Genomic DNA, 14142 nt, shown 5'->3' with positions numbered 1-14142 from the left:
TGTGAACATCATTGACACTTTGTAACCACACGGAAATATACAATTAACACACAGGAAATGCTGATTATTGGTCCTTTCTATATACTATACAAAATCAACAACAGACACTGTTGTACGACTTGCGAGACACATTTATTTTGCGATGACATATTTAAACATACAAGCCGTAGATACATGTGAATTAATCAAACACAAAATGTATACGTTTAAACAAACGATCTTCGAATATGTTTTACATGATATTCATAAAAGATTTCCAAAACGTGGTCGACTCGCCCAGGAAAAACCAGTGTCTGGAAACCTGTGCCCTTTTATCACATGTCTTTTACCACTGAATGTTGGGCATCATCCTTGAAAGATCTTTTATGAACAGTATGTCAGATGACTATTAACTCTAGATAAGTTACGTTTCCTCAACATTGAGGTTACAAATTATTGTGTAAATAAAGTAAGTATTACAATAATGTTCCTCTGATCTTTAACATTGAATTTAAATTTAACGATGTCACCGCACAGAGTGAATTGCTAGAACTAATTTCTTACAGACAAAAATCTTATTTATATCTGATTTCGAATCACTCGAGCATTCAAAACAGGTTTTGAAAGATAATAACGCTAGGACAAAGGTACTCCGCTATACGATGTAACGCGGAGTACAAAAAGTCCTTTCTATATACTATACAAAATCAACAACAGACACTGTTGTGCGATTTGCGACACACATTTATAGAAAATTACAAAGTATAGAGAAGCTGAAAAATTTAAATTCAATGTTCTTTATATGCAACTCTTGCAAGTCTTAAATAATCTTAAGTTCTTTACAATTTTAACATTTTTGTGACAGATAACCTTTTTTCAAGAGAGTCTTTTACATAACCATCCTTTGCTACATCGGTCTTCCAACAACCGTGTCTCTTTAAACACCTGTCTGATACACCGGTGTTAGCTACAGACGTAGCGCCACTTGCCCTTAAAGAATGCGTACCAAGTTTAAGGCCCGGCGCAACACTTTTCAATTTATCAACAATACATTCTTTTGCCCTTGTGTAACTTAACTTTTTATTCTTTCCTATAAGAGACGCGACATGTTTTGATCTAAATGCAGGTTTAAACAAATATTCATCAGAGTTAATCGACAAATGTGCTGCAGACATATATCTTTGTAACATAGAATACGGACATGCAGAAGAACAACCTTTAGCAATAACTATTTCTGAATCATCTCTATAAACGTCTGTTTTGCTTTGCCTTATTTTCAAAACTAAATGGTCGGAATTGAATTGTACATCATTGCAATGCAAATTACTGACTTCGTTCATACGCAGAAAACCTGCATAGGCTAACATAATCATTGACAAATCCCTCAAATCAATAATATCAACACTATCTTGATATGTTAAGCAAAGTGCTTGTAACATTTCTGAGCTTACAACGTCTTTCTTCTGTACTGGTCTGGAACTTATACGTTTCGCAGTTTCTAACAATTGTTTGACGATACTGTTTTCCGTCGGGTCCTGAAGATCGTTGATATTATGTACCCATTTTATTCCATAGTAAGCTGCAGACACGACATTGTCTGACTTGCCTTGATCAAGTAAACTGGTAAAGTACATTGCTACGCTGATAGGTAACGCTGGTTTAGATACTAGGCTGTTTATATCACAATAAGATTTAAACTGATCAAAAGAACTCTGATACTTTTTTACTGTATTGTCTGCCCTTGATTGTAAAAGATAACTCGCCATATTGTCCGTTACTGATCGTTGTAATTCTCCATGTATCCCTGCCTCGTCTAGTTTATGTTTGATTGTGTCCTTCAGACCAACACCTGTCAAAGAATTAATACTGTTAAAATAGTGTCATATACAACGTAAGTTTCTAATTTCATGAAACAGTTGTTAACAAATATAATTTTACACTGAACATTTTAGTGCTAGCATATCAAACGGTAATGGATTTTTAGCAAAATAACCATTGTTCCCCGATCCTGATAAAACGACATTTGTCCGTTTCAAATTTTTTGTTTCCTTCACAAAATCTCTAAAATTTCCATCATTATTTGTCAAACGTGGCCAAAACGGCGCACTCTTCCAAAATGGAACAATTAATGTACATGTAGCTTTTTCTACTACTAACTTGTTAATGCAAGCTGTAACCAGCCGTGGTGGTGGAACCAACCAGTTTATATCTTGCCCCCATGGCTGAACTAAGGCATCAATGGCTTCTGTGCCTGGAACCCACCAACGTGAATTAAACCTTGCACATTTTTTATTTAAATGTGACGCAAATCTATCTACATTATGTGGACCCCATTTATTTTCTAAATAAGTAAATACATTCTGACTAATGTACCAGTCATCACAGTCAAAACATCTACTCAGATAATCTGCTTTTTCATTATTTTCCCGGGGAATCCATTCCGGACACAACATAATGTTTTCTTTTTCGCAGAATTTATGTATACCTAAAGCGATACTATGAATTTGTGTTTTTCGACTACCGTTTAATAACACGGTTTTAACATTTTTGTTATCGGAATAAACCTTAACATAGGAATTTCGCAAAACATTTGCTTGCGAATGGAGTACTCTATTAACGGCCTCGGTTTCTCGCCATGTTGAACTTTGACTTTGTTCTAGAGTATCCCACTGCCCTATGACTTCCGTGTCGGTAACTTTTTGTTTTGATTTCAAAAAACAATTTTCATTTGCATTTAAACATAACACATGTTTACCTGTATTGTCCACTTCCGGGGACGTGTCTTTCACGTAACGGACTACGTTTTGAAAAGTTTTACTTACTGTTCTGTCTGCTTCCGGAGACATGCTACAAGTAATAATGCCCTCTTCCTGGGACATACGATTTAACATACTATCTGCTTTAGGAAACATTACACTTGCAATACTGTCCGCTTCCGGGGACAAACTACTGAACTCAACTCGCGCATCATGTGACCTATCACAAATCGAACTGTCCACTTCCGGGGACCTACTACTGGTCTCATCACCTGCCTCAGATGACAAAGTATTAATTAAGCTGTTGGTTCCTCTGAATGAATCAGACACTGAATTGTCCACTTCCGGGGACGCTTTGTAAACTAGTAAGTCCACTTCCGGGGACTCTTTGTTAGCTAAGAAGTCCACTTCCGGGGACGACATACATTCTATTGTTTTTTCCTTCTTTGAGAAATTTTCGTACTCTGTTCTGCTCACTTCCGGGAGCTTCTGGGACTCTAATTTTACTATTCCCTGACTAACTGAACTACTTACTCTTACGTTATTCTCTACATACCCGCCGTAGCCAAATGCGCTGGCATCGACAAATATTCTATACAGACACACATGATTTTCGTTTAATTGTCTCCCTTTTCTGTTCAGTGTACTTACAGAACTGTAATTCATTCATGACTAAATCTGTAACTTTAACAGGAGCATTCCAACTGGCTCTTGCATTGATACAGTTGAATAATTCTCTTGTCATTAAACGAACTTTGTTGCCTATTACGCTTTGTAATGATATTATCTGTCCGACGACTCTGGCCAACACTTTTACTGGAACTATATTTGCTCTATCTCGACATACCTGATATATCACGGAATCTAATGTAATTTCTAATCTTTGTATTCTTTCATATGATATAAAAATCATATTCTGTGCCATATCTAGAACATGCCCAAGCCAAACTAATCTCAGTGTCGGTACCCAATTACACTTTTCGTCAGCAAGTAAAAAGCCAAAAGCAATCAACGTTTGCATGGTAAACTCGCTTGAGCGCAAAGCTTTTTCATAATCTGAATGACCACCGATCCCATCATCGAGAAACATAATGATTTTATGTCCAGTTGCTCTTAAAAATGTAACAACTACCTTCAAAAGTTTCGTAAATATGTGTCCAGCTGTTTTTATGCCGAATGGTAAAGAATTGTAAACGTAATACTTTGTATGTCCTGATCTAGAATATGAAAACCCCAAATATGTTCTGTGCTCTGGAAAGATGTCTATATGGTGATATGCTCCTTTCAGATCGAAAGTAAATAGAAAAGAGTTTTTGTCAAATAATGTTTCTGCAACTTTTATGTCTTCAAACTTCACATTGAACTGGTGTAAAAAAGGATTAATGTGTCTGCAATCTAAGACTAACCTTGGTTTTCCATTTCTATTGTAGACTACGGTTAAAGGATTGACTACATAAGGAATACTATCAATTTCACTTACTATGCCTTTAAGCAGGAGATTTCCAATTTCTTGCTCAACAAAACATGAATTTTCTCGAGCAGTTTTGTTGTTTTTTAAAACAACACTGTCTGGAACACTCATAAAAGGCAACTTGTAGCCTTTTTCTACTACATTTAATATAAATGTACTGTCTGAAGCCTATCTCCATTTGGACAAATTTTGCTTCAGTCTACCTACCGGAGACGATTGCTCTGTACTACTTTTTACAGTAATGACGTCACTCTCTTTCACCACATTATCACTTTGTGAAAATGAGATATCTGGATCTTTAATCCGAAATAAATTTTCGTTTTGAAAATTATTGCTAATAAAACTACTTATCTTATTATTGGAACTGTTCGCAGAACATTCCGACGATCCTTTCCAGTGGCCTGGCTTCCCGCAGGCGAAGCACAATCCTGGTCTACGAGGCGCTTGTTGTGTAGCATTAGAAACTTGTACATTGCCGGCCGATGCTGTAGTTGGCTTCCGGTATGGCCATGATCTACTGCCACGAGATCTCTTAGCTTTCTCCGCCTTTAACTTTTTGTTCGCCCTCGTCTCAGCCTTGTAAATCCTTTTTTCATCGTCGGAATTGCTGGCCAATGGGTTGGATTCATACTCGTTTACTACCCTCCACCCCAGTTCTGACGAGTCCGCTAAGCGTATGAGCTTTTGTCTATGAGATATCATTTCTTTTGCTTCAGCGATCTTTTGTCTGGACTCCTGCAATTTGTTTGATTGTATCAAATGATCTGCCTCATCTAGAGCGATACTAACCTTGGAGTTGTATTTAAACTGCTCTTCATTTGACTTCCGTTTAAAAGTTTGTGTGCCTTTCAATATGCTTGAAATCTTATTCATTTGGGCCAGCATTTTTTAATTTTCTCGTTTACGGGAGCGCCGACCCTATTTTTTGGCAAAACAAAATAAAAATAAAAGTCATTTTCAGTACTTTTATTTTCATTTTACCCGCCGACTGTCCGTAATTGCTGCTGCCAAAAATAAAAGTTTAACTGTATGGTAGAGTGCTGCTGCCAAAAATAAAAGTTTAACTGTATGGTAGAGGTTTTTAATCCAGTTCAGTAGACGCATGAAAAATGGCGGCCTGCATAAATGTAAATTGTGTGAAATTAAATTGGAAAAATATACAAGTTTACAGACAATAATCTTTGGGAGTACTTTTAGAATCTGTCCATAGGTAAAATCTGCATAATTTGCAATATCCAGTACCTGTATGGTTTAAATAAAGGTAAGGCTTTTTTAGTTTGTATAATTCATAATTGGGGGGCTGCTGCCCCCCACACCCCCCGCATTTTCTAAACCTGGCGAGGAAAATATATGCTACCACATCGATAAATAAAAGAATGCCCAAATAACGAGAATAGCTACGGACAGATTCTAAAGTCTAGCCGCTCAACATTAGGAGTAATCACCTACGAAAAATGGCCTTCACTATCGGTATCAAAGCTGTCCAGATGTTGAAAAATCTGGCGTATCACATGTACAAGATTTGTTGTCTGTATATTATAATTGGACAACGATCGAATTCATGTGGGACTGTCAGAAAAATACCACAATTGATAAAAAGGAAAGAAACCAAAGAAATGGCAAAATGGAAAAGCAAAAGTGAGTATCAACTTGCTAAACATATTTTTTTTTTACTTTGAAGTCTTGAGGGTTAGAGAAGAAAAACTAACAAATACCACAATTTTCAGTAGTTCTGTTCGAAACAAAGTGCAATTTCGATGTAAAATGACATATCCCTGCAAATGCTTGACAATGCTACATGTGATAAAAGATTCAAACTAGTCAAAATAACTGGACCGTCAGATTAACGGTTGTTTAATATTTGTGACGGGCAATCTAATCCAGTGGAGATATTGGCCACATATAAAAGATTATCTCGATAGTTCCTAGAGTTCTAGCCAGGTACTATAACTCAAAAGATAATTATGAAACATGAAACTCTGAGCAATATATAATTTGTCATGTTCACTTAATAAAGTATACCGACAAAATCTGTAAGAAGACCCTTTGAAAGTATGTTTGGGACAAACATTCAGACACTATATGCCACATGTAGGGCTGTCATTGATTGGGTCTTAGGCGTATCGACGATACCGATATATCAGAAGACAAATATCGACAATACATCGATATATTGATTATTAAGTTAGATTAACGACCTATTTGTTCATATAATACTATATACCTTCCTGTAAATGCTATTTTAAGTTTTATTGCCGACTTTCCATATTTCTGTTTGATTGTGTTGTATTTGTATTTATGAAATAAAAGAAATACATAAAAATTAATAACATCTTTCATTTTTAATTTGCCTTCACTCCTTTTTTGCATTCATCCAAATTTACAACTTTGTGAACTTAAGTTGTTTTTTAGGGTCTGAGTGTTTATTTGGGTAGTTTTTTCTCCCTGTAAAATATCGATTTTTGAAAATGGGAATCGATAATTGATCGACAAAAAAAATCGTTGATACATCGATATCGTTTCTATCGATGACAGCCCTAGCCACATGTGCCTTTGACACTGAGGAACACATAATGACATATCCAATAATAAATGTTTTTTCGGACTCATAACTTATTAACTCCAAGTCCCATCTCAGTGAAGAGTCTTATAAATCTCCGATATTGTTGTCTGAACATCGGCTGATAAGGTAGTTATTTTGTACACATTTTAGCTGAACCAAAATTAAGATTGTTTTGACTTGTCGTACAATATAGGTGGCACTGACAGTCAGCAAAATATAAAACAATATTCAGGCCACTGAAACTTAACCAAAGCAATTTAATTTTAAAGCCAGTGTCACTGAGTGTGCATAATATTTATCAATTCATAATTTTTCATTTCTAGTATGACAATGCCTATCTTTTAAGACTCCCTCTCCAGCCAATCAATATGCATGTATGCAGGATGCAGACCTGAAGTAGTCATTGCATATACCCATTTTAAAGTAGTTTTTATTCATGTTTAAATAATAAATATTATGCAGTGGTCTTACGATATGATAATGTCAACTGTGGTATATGTATATTTAATAATGAGTCTATTTTTACTTCAAAAAAGATACATACAAAAACACAGATAGTGCATATCCTTGGTGACTTTGAAAATGGCATTATTCATACAAGCTACACATAAAGAAAACAAAAGTATACTGAGATGATGAGATATAAACCAGTTCAGAATAGGTCATTTGTGAGTGTGTATGCAATTTAAGCTTTCAAGCTTCGTTTTCTGTGGTTTACAAAAAATAAAAAAATTGTATCCTTTTGGATGTTTTATTTTTATTTATTTGGTCGACTGCTCAAAATTGGGACTTTTATTTTTATTTTTATTTGTCCCCCCCCGACCCTAATTTTTTGAAAAATCTCCCGTAAACCAGAAAATAAAAAAATGTTGGCCTAAAGACGCCTTCATCCTGTCGTCTATCATAGCCTGGATTCTAGAATTTTCCATTCTCCTCCGATCATCAAAACTGCTGCGGTCCGAGGTGACCATTGTTCCGGCTTGTAACGATGTCACCGCACAGAGTGAATCGCTAGAACTAATTTCTTACCGACAAAAATCTTATTTATATCTGATCTCGAATCACTCGAGCATTCAAAACAGGTTTTGAAAGATAATAACGCTAGGACAAAGGTACTCCGCTATACGATGTAACGCGGAGTACAAAAATTCTTCACTTTGTTACATATGTAAGATACTGCAAGCTATAGTCTCTTGATGGATTACTTTTTATTATTATTATTGTCATAATTAGCACATAAAGTTTATAAAGCACCATTTTCGTAATAAACATGTTCAAATAAGGTACTTTTCAGACAATCAAACGCAGTCGCTCAGTGGCGATAAATTCAACCTCTACCAGTGCAGAGCCACCAACTTAACTCAATATGGAGAGCACAGATCTATGGATCGTGGGGTCGTGAGTTCGATTCCCGGGTGAGGTGTATGTTCTCTGTGACAATTTGATAAAAGACATTGCCTCTGAAATCATTCGTCCTCCACCGTTGATTCATTTGGGAAAGTTCGCAGTTACTTGCGGAGAATAAGTTTGTACTGATGCAGAATAGAAGCCCCTGAATTAATATTGTACTTAAAGAATTGCAATAATATATTCAAGATGGCAGGAAGATCAGAAGCCCCTGAGTTAATATTGTACTTAAAGAATTGCAATAATATATTCAAGATGGCAGGAAGATCAGAAGCCCCTGAGTTAATATTGTACTAAAAGAATTGCAATAATATATTCAAGATGGCAGGAAGATCAGAAGCCTCTGAGTTAATATTGTACTAAAAGAATTGCAATAATATATTCAAGATGGAAGGAAGATCAGAAGCCCCTGAGTTAATATTGTACTAAAAGAATTGCAATAATATATTCAAGATGGAAGGAAGATCAGAAGCTAATGAGTTGATATTGTACTTAAAGAATTGCAATATTATATTCAAGATGGAAGGAAGATCAGAAGCTAATGAGTTAATTTTGTACTTAAAGAATTGCAATAATATATTCGACATTTTCCTGACTTTAGAGCTCATTTTAAACATGTATAGCATCATTTTCTGTCATGTTATTCTCAATAAGTATACCAGTGTTTTATAAAATAATACCTTTGTCGAAAGACAGATGGAAAGAACTGGGCTACCTTTAGCTAATTATAGCTTCAAAAGAGGTAGATTATGTTCTTAAGTATTTAAGAAAAATGAAGAAACATGAAAACAAAACAAACTTAACCTTTTTTTACTTTTATTTTGTTATCCCATTTTTGTAAAATCTCAAATAAAATCCATTTTCTGCTCATTCTGCACGTTTTTGCGTGCCTGACTTTATAATGATGTCATTTCGGTATCTTCAAATAAATTTGAAGATCTGTGACGTTACAGATTTGTAACTATTAGTAAATGCATATGCATGTCAAATGATGTATTTAAACAAAAATTAAATTCATTATGATAACGAAGTGTCTGAAAATTTAAGTGTACCCCCATTTCTTTTCAGTTTAAGTAAATTATGGGCAGTTGTCTAAAATTGAGCATGACATCTTTAATCTCAATTTAAAAAATGGGAAACAAGCAGATTTACATGCCAAACTAATCATAAAACAATTAGTGAATGATTGCACCAAGATATTAGACTAAGCTGGGGGACTCACATGATCAAATCTTAAAAGTCAAGGTCACACTTGTGGGTTAAAAGTCGTTGTACAAATTGACTGTGCAAAATCTTTGACATGCATTGTGCAATTTTTATGCCTCCCTTCGAAAAATGAAGAGTAAATTGTTTTGCAGATGTTGGTTGGTTGGTCAGTTTGTTGGTTAGTCTGTATGTAGTTTCCGGATAAAAACTCAAGACTGCTCGGGCCTAGGAACATGAAAATTCATAGGGAGGTTGGTCATGACCAGCAAATGACCCCTATTGATTATGAGGTCAGTAGGTCAAAGTTCATGGTCACAGTGACCCAGAACAGTTTATGGTTTCAGGATAATAACTCAAGAACACTTGGGCCTAGGATCATGAAAGTTTATAGGGAGGTTGGTCATCATCAGCAAATGACCCCTTTTGATTTTGAGTTCAGTAAGTCAAAGGTCAAGGTCACAATGACATGGAACAGTTAAACAGTTTCCAGACAATAACTTGAGAATGCTTGAGCCTATGGTCAGGAAACTTAATAGGGAGGTTGATCATTAAAAGCAAATGACCCCTATTGATTTTGAGGTAAATAAATCAAAGGTCAAGGTCTGAATGAAACGGAACAGTTGAACGGTTTCCGGACGATAACTTGAGAATCCTTGAGCTGAGGATCATGAAACTTAATAGAGAGGTTGATCATGACCAGCATATTAGTGACCCCTGTTGATTTTGAGAACAGTAGGTCAAATGTCAAGTTCACAGTGACCCGAAACAGTTACACCTGTTGGTTGCATCAGTTGGTCTGTCCATCTGTCTGTAAGTAGAGTGAACAGTTTCAACCCAAGAACTTGAGGGCCACTCGACCCCGAACATTCAAACTTGACAGCATGATTGCGCTTATAAAGTAGATGATCCCTATAGCTTTTAGGGTCAATAAGTCAAAGGTCAAGATTGCTGGGACTGGAACCTTTAAACAGTTTTTCCCCCAATAATTTGAGAACCTCTTGACCCAGAATCTTCAAACTTGATAGCATGATTTGCCTTACAAAGAGGATGACCCCCTTTATTTTTTGGAGTCAGTAAGTCAAAAGTCAAGGTCACAGTGGGATGGTGAATTTGTGACCTTGTAGAACAAACATAAACCGGCTAAAGTTTAGTTCAACAAGTCTGTAAGTAGTGTAAAGTCACTGACACTCAAATCTTTAAACGTTGTTCCCCAAAACTATCAAAAAGCAAGTTACGGCATTATGGAAATAAGGCGACGTATTGTAACTATAACTGTAACCAAGAATATAAAGACAAATGTTCAACTAGAAAGAAAAAAATATAAATCTCATCGAACTAGCTCAAATTTCCTTATGCAGAGTGTGTTTATCAAATTTATGCTTATGCTATAAGATAACTCTCCTGGTTGGGCAACCAGGTTAGGAGAATCAACACTGACAAGGGAAAATTTAACTTTTATAAAAGCACTAAGTGAACACTAATAAGTGTACATCAGATGTTATAGTTTCAGAAAAATCTATTACTTGACAAAAATCTGATTTACCACTATCAACTAATGTTAAAAGGACACAGAGTGTACAAGCATGTATACTAATATTGTGTTAGAATGTACCTACGTATTTTGTGAGAAATTTAATACAAACCTGTACTTTTCATTTCATTGTCATTTGTTTTCCTTTCCAAAGTACATGCAAAATGGTACGTATGTTGGTTTATGTGTAATTTAGTGTGTGATTCCTTCAAAGATCTTAAATGTCAGTAATTCAAATCCAACCAGAATCACTTAATACTTTGTTGGAGCAAATAAAGTGCATGATGCATTTTACTGTTTTAATCAGCTAGTACAGATAAAATTATGAAAATAGTGACATTTATTATTACTATGTGTGATGTACATACTGATATCACTGAGAGTGATAAAGGCAGGGGTGTCCAGAGGTATCTCCCATATTTTTTTTGAAGTGGTATGTTTTTAGGGTGATTTTCCACAACTGTGTCATTATTTGTTTTACCATAATTTTCATTAATTATTCATGAATTTATTTACTGGTACACCTGTAATGTTTGAGCCTTCCATTTTGTGTCCACTCTGTATCTTCTAAACCCTTGAAGAATTTTCATTAAACTTGGGTCAAATGAACACTTCATCAAGAACTCAAGACTCAACTATGTCAACTCAAGGTCAAGGTCACAACTCAAGGTCAAAGGTTTAGGCTTTGTATCTCCTAAACACCTTGAAGGATTTTCATGAAACTTGGGTCAAATGATCACTTCATCAAGTTAATGTGCAGAATTCATGAGTCAGTCATGTCAGTTTAAGCTCAAGGTCATAGCCCAAGGTCAAAGGTTTACCCTTTCACTTTCGGTAACAGTGGCGGGGGATTTGTAGCTGTCTTTCATACTGCCTTGTTGAAGTTGTGTTGACCTACATCTGATATCTAATACAAGGTAAGGACTATGTTTATATTGATTTTCTCACCTGACGTGTTATCCTTTCCGATTAGTCCCCCTAAATAAGGTGTTTATATTCACAAAAGTTGGGGATGTCTTGGTGAATATGTGTACAACCTTTGCCTGAAGGTTGCGGAAAATCAACAAAATATATATACTCCGAACACATTTTCCGGCTTTTACGGAAAGTCATGCTTGCATCGAGCTACATTTAAGTCCTAAGACGGCTAAGTATAACAAATTGCGTAATAAGAATATGTTATCACATAGAAATCTCCCGAGTGTTGTCCACTACCTTAAAGGTATAAAGTAACTGTTTCTTTCAAAGTATTTTTTGGACAAATATCCATTTTAAAATCTATCAGTAGATAATGTTAAATGGTCTTTTCATGCAGTGCACACAAGTTTATGTAATTTCAAAGTAATACACTGGGACCCCTTTATAACGCTGTCGTTGGGGTCCAAGGTTCGATACATGCCACACTTCCATAATGCTCGCGCTTTGAACACTGCTTCCTGTTATATAAGAAATTCTAAGCATATGAACAGGACATTTTTTTTTACCTTAGGCCAGAGTTTTTTTATTTTTCGTTTTACGGGAGCGCCGGTCCTAAATATTGCAAAAATGGAATAAAATTAAAATTCATTTTCCCGAGTTTAATCTTATTTTTCCGCCGGTCTGTTGTTTACAGCCCCAAAGAAAATAAAATTAGTGTATTTTCACCTGGACGTAATTTCACAGGAAGGAAGTTTTACGCGCGCAAAATATCGTGTTTTGCGGTACATTTATCCACATTAACAGGGTGTAAAATTCCACTCGCCCGCTCGCATTGGCAGTTAAGTCTGAGTAGAACGAGTGGACCTCACTGTGTACTCGACCGATCGGGCGGGTTGTTTTTTACTTCCTTACTTTACCAAAATTCAGAAATTACATCTCCAAAACGTCAACAAACTTTGAGATGGTTCAGTCGCTGCCTGGATTGACTGGAATTTACCCGCGAATCATAAAGGTATCAAAACGTCATGCCGGTAATTTTCCATTCCACAAGCACGTGTGACCTATCGTAATATCTAATTTACATCGACACGTACACAAAAACCATGCGCAGTGCATTCATTTTTTTATATTTCCGCTTCAAGTTTTCAACACCCCTTGAGAAATAACACTTTTTGAATTCTATAATGATTTTAATAAGATATCGCCAGAAATATAGGCAAAATTCTATAACAACGGTCGAATTTTCATATAATCATTTGTAAAAATTCAAACAGCGCGATCTTAGTTACTTATTTCTTTCTAAAAGTAAATAAATGATGAATACTATGGGCTTAAAATTCAGACTTTTGACCAGAAAGTACAAAAAACAGAATAAAAAATCTTAAATAATGAAAAAGCGACAGCAATTACAGTACATGGAGTAAAACGATTTTTGGCAAACAGATTTCTGTTAGTGCGGCAGGATAGGTTACGTGACCTCGTGAACGTAAATAGGGCCAGCATTTTTTAATTTTCTGGTTTACGGGAGCGCCGACCCTATTTTCTGACAAAACAAAATAAAAATAAAAGTCATTTTCTGTACTTTTATTTTCATTTTACCCGCCGACCGTCCGTAATTGCTGCTGCCAAAAATAAAAGTTTAACTGTATGGTAGAGATTTTTAATCTAGATCAGTAGACGCATGAAAAATGGCGGCCTGCATAAATGTAAATTGTGTGAAATTAAATTGGAAAAATATACAAGTTTACAGACAATAATCTTTGGAATGAGTTGGCAGAGATAACAAGTGTTGTAAAGAAATTGGATCTGAGTAGAAATTACGGCACCTAAAGCTCAACATTAGGAGTAATCACCTACGAAAAATGGCCTTCACTATCAAACTTTCAAAGCTGTCCAGATGTTGAAAAATCTGGCGTATCACATGTACAAGATTTGTTGTCTGTATATTAATATGAAAGTAGGTGCAACCTAAAAGGCAGAGCTCCCATGAAAAATCACCAGTGCCCGTTAAAAATTAAAGGAGTGGTGCTGGAATTATCTGGAATTCTGGATTCGTTTAGGAAGTTTATGTTCTTTAGATCTATTAAAATTATTAATGATAATTCATGATTTCTGAATGCATGTTTTAGACTGCATCAAGATTAATTCTCGACATGTGAGAACTCTACAAATATTCTGTATATAATCAAAAGAAAGTTTGGTATAGATTAACATCTGCACCAAGATAAAGAAAAAAAACATACTTGAATAATTTCTGTTATTCTTTTTAAAACGCACTGCATCAACAATTTTACATAACTTATTATCATAC

General features: G+C 35.4%; 2 protein-coding genes across 3 annotated transcripts in view; one reads left to right on the top strand and one right to left on the bottom strand.

The window, feature by feature from the left end:
* LOC128551314 (dymeclin-like) overlaps positions 1–14142 on the top strand; it is a 176434-nt gene that overhangs the window by 57924 nt on the left and 104368 nt on the right. The window lies entirely within an intron of this gene.
* On the bottom strand, positions 129–4140 carry LOC123528317 (uncharacterized). Of its 2 annotated transcripts, none has more exons than XM_053532136.1 (2): positions 2802–4140; positions 129–1828 (listed from the first exon to the last, which is right to left on the bottom strand). In XM_053532136.1, exons 1-2 carry the CDS (start codon positions 3399–3401, stop codon positions 1817–1819), a joined length of 612 nt encoding a protein of 203 aa, XP_053388111.1. In that variant the 5' UTR covers positions 3402–4140; the 3' UTR covers positions 129–1816. The 2 variants fall into 2 exon arrangements, with proteins under 2 accessions (XP_053388111.1, XP_053388110.1); XM_053532135.1 differs by having other exon boundaries at positions 2802–4136.

The sequence above is a fragment of the Mercenaria mercenaria genome, chromosome 19 (assembly GCF_021730395.1).
Source record: "Mercenaria mercenaria strain notata chromosome 19, MADL_Memer_1, whole genome shotgun sequence".
Lineage (NCBI taxonomy): Eukaryota > Metazoa > Mollusca > Bivalvia > Venerida > Veneridae > Mercenaria > Mercenaria mercenaria.
This window is presented reverse-complemented; position numbering and strand designations above follow the sequence as displayed.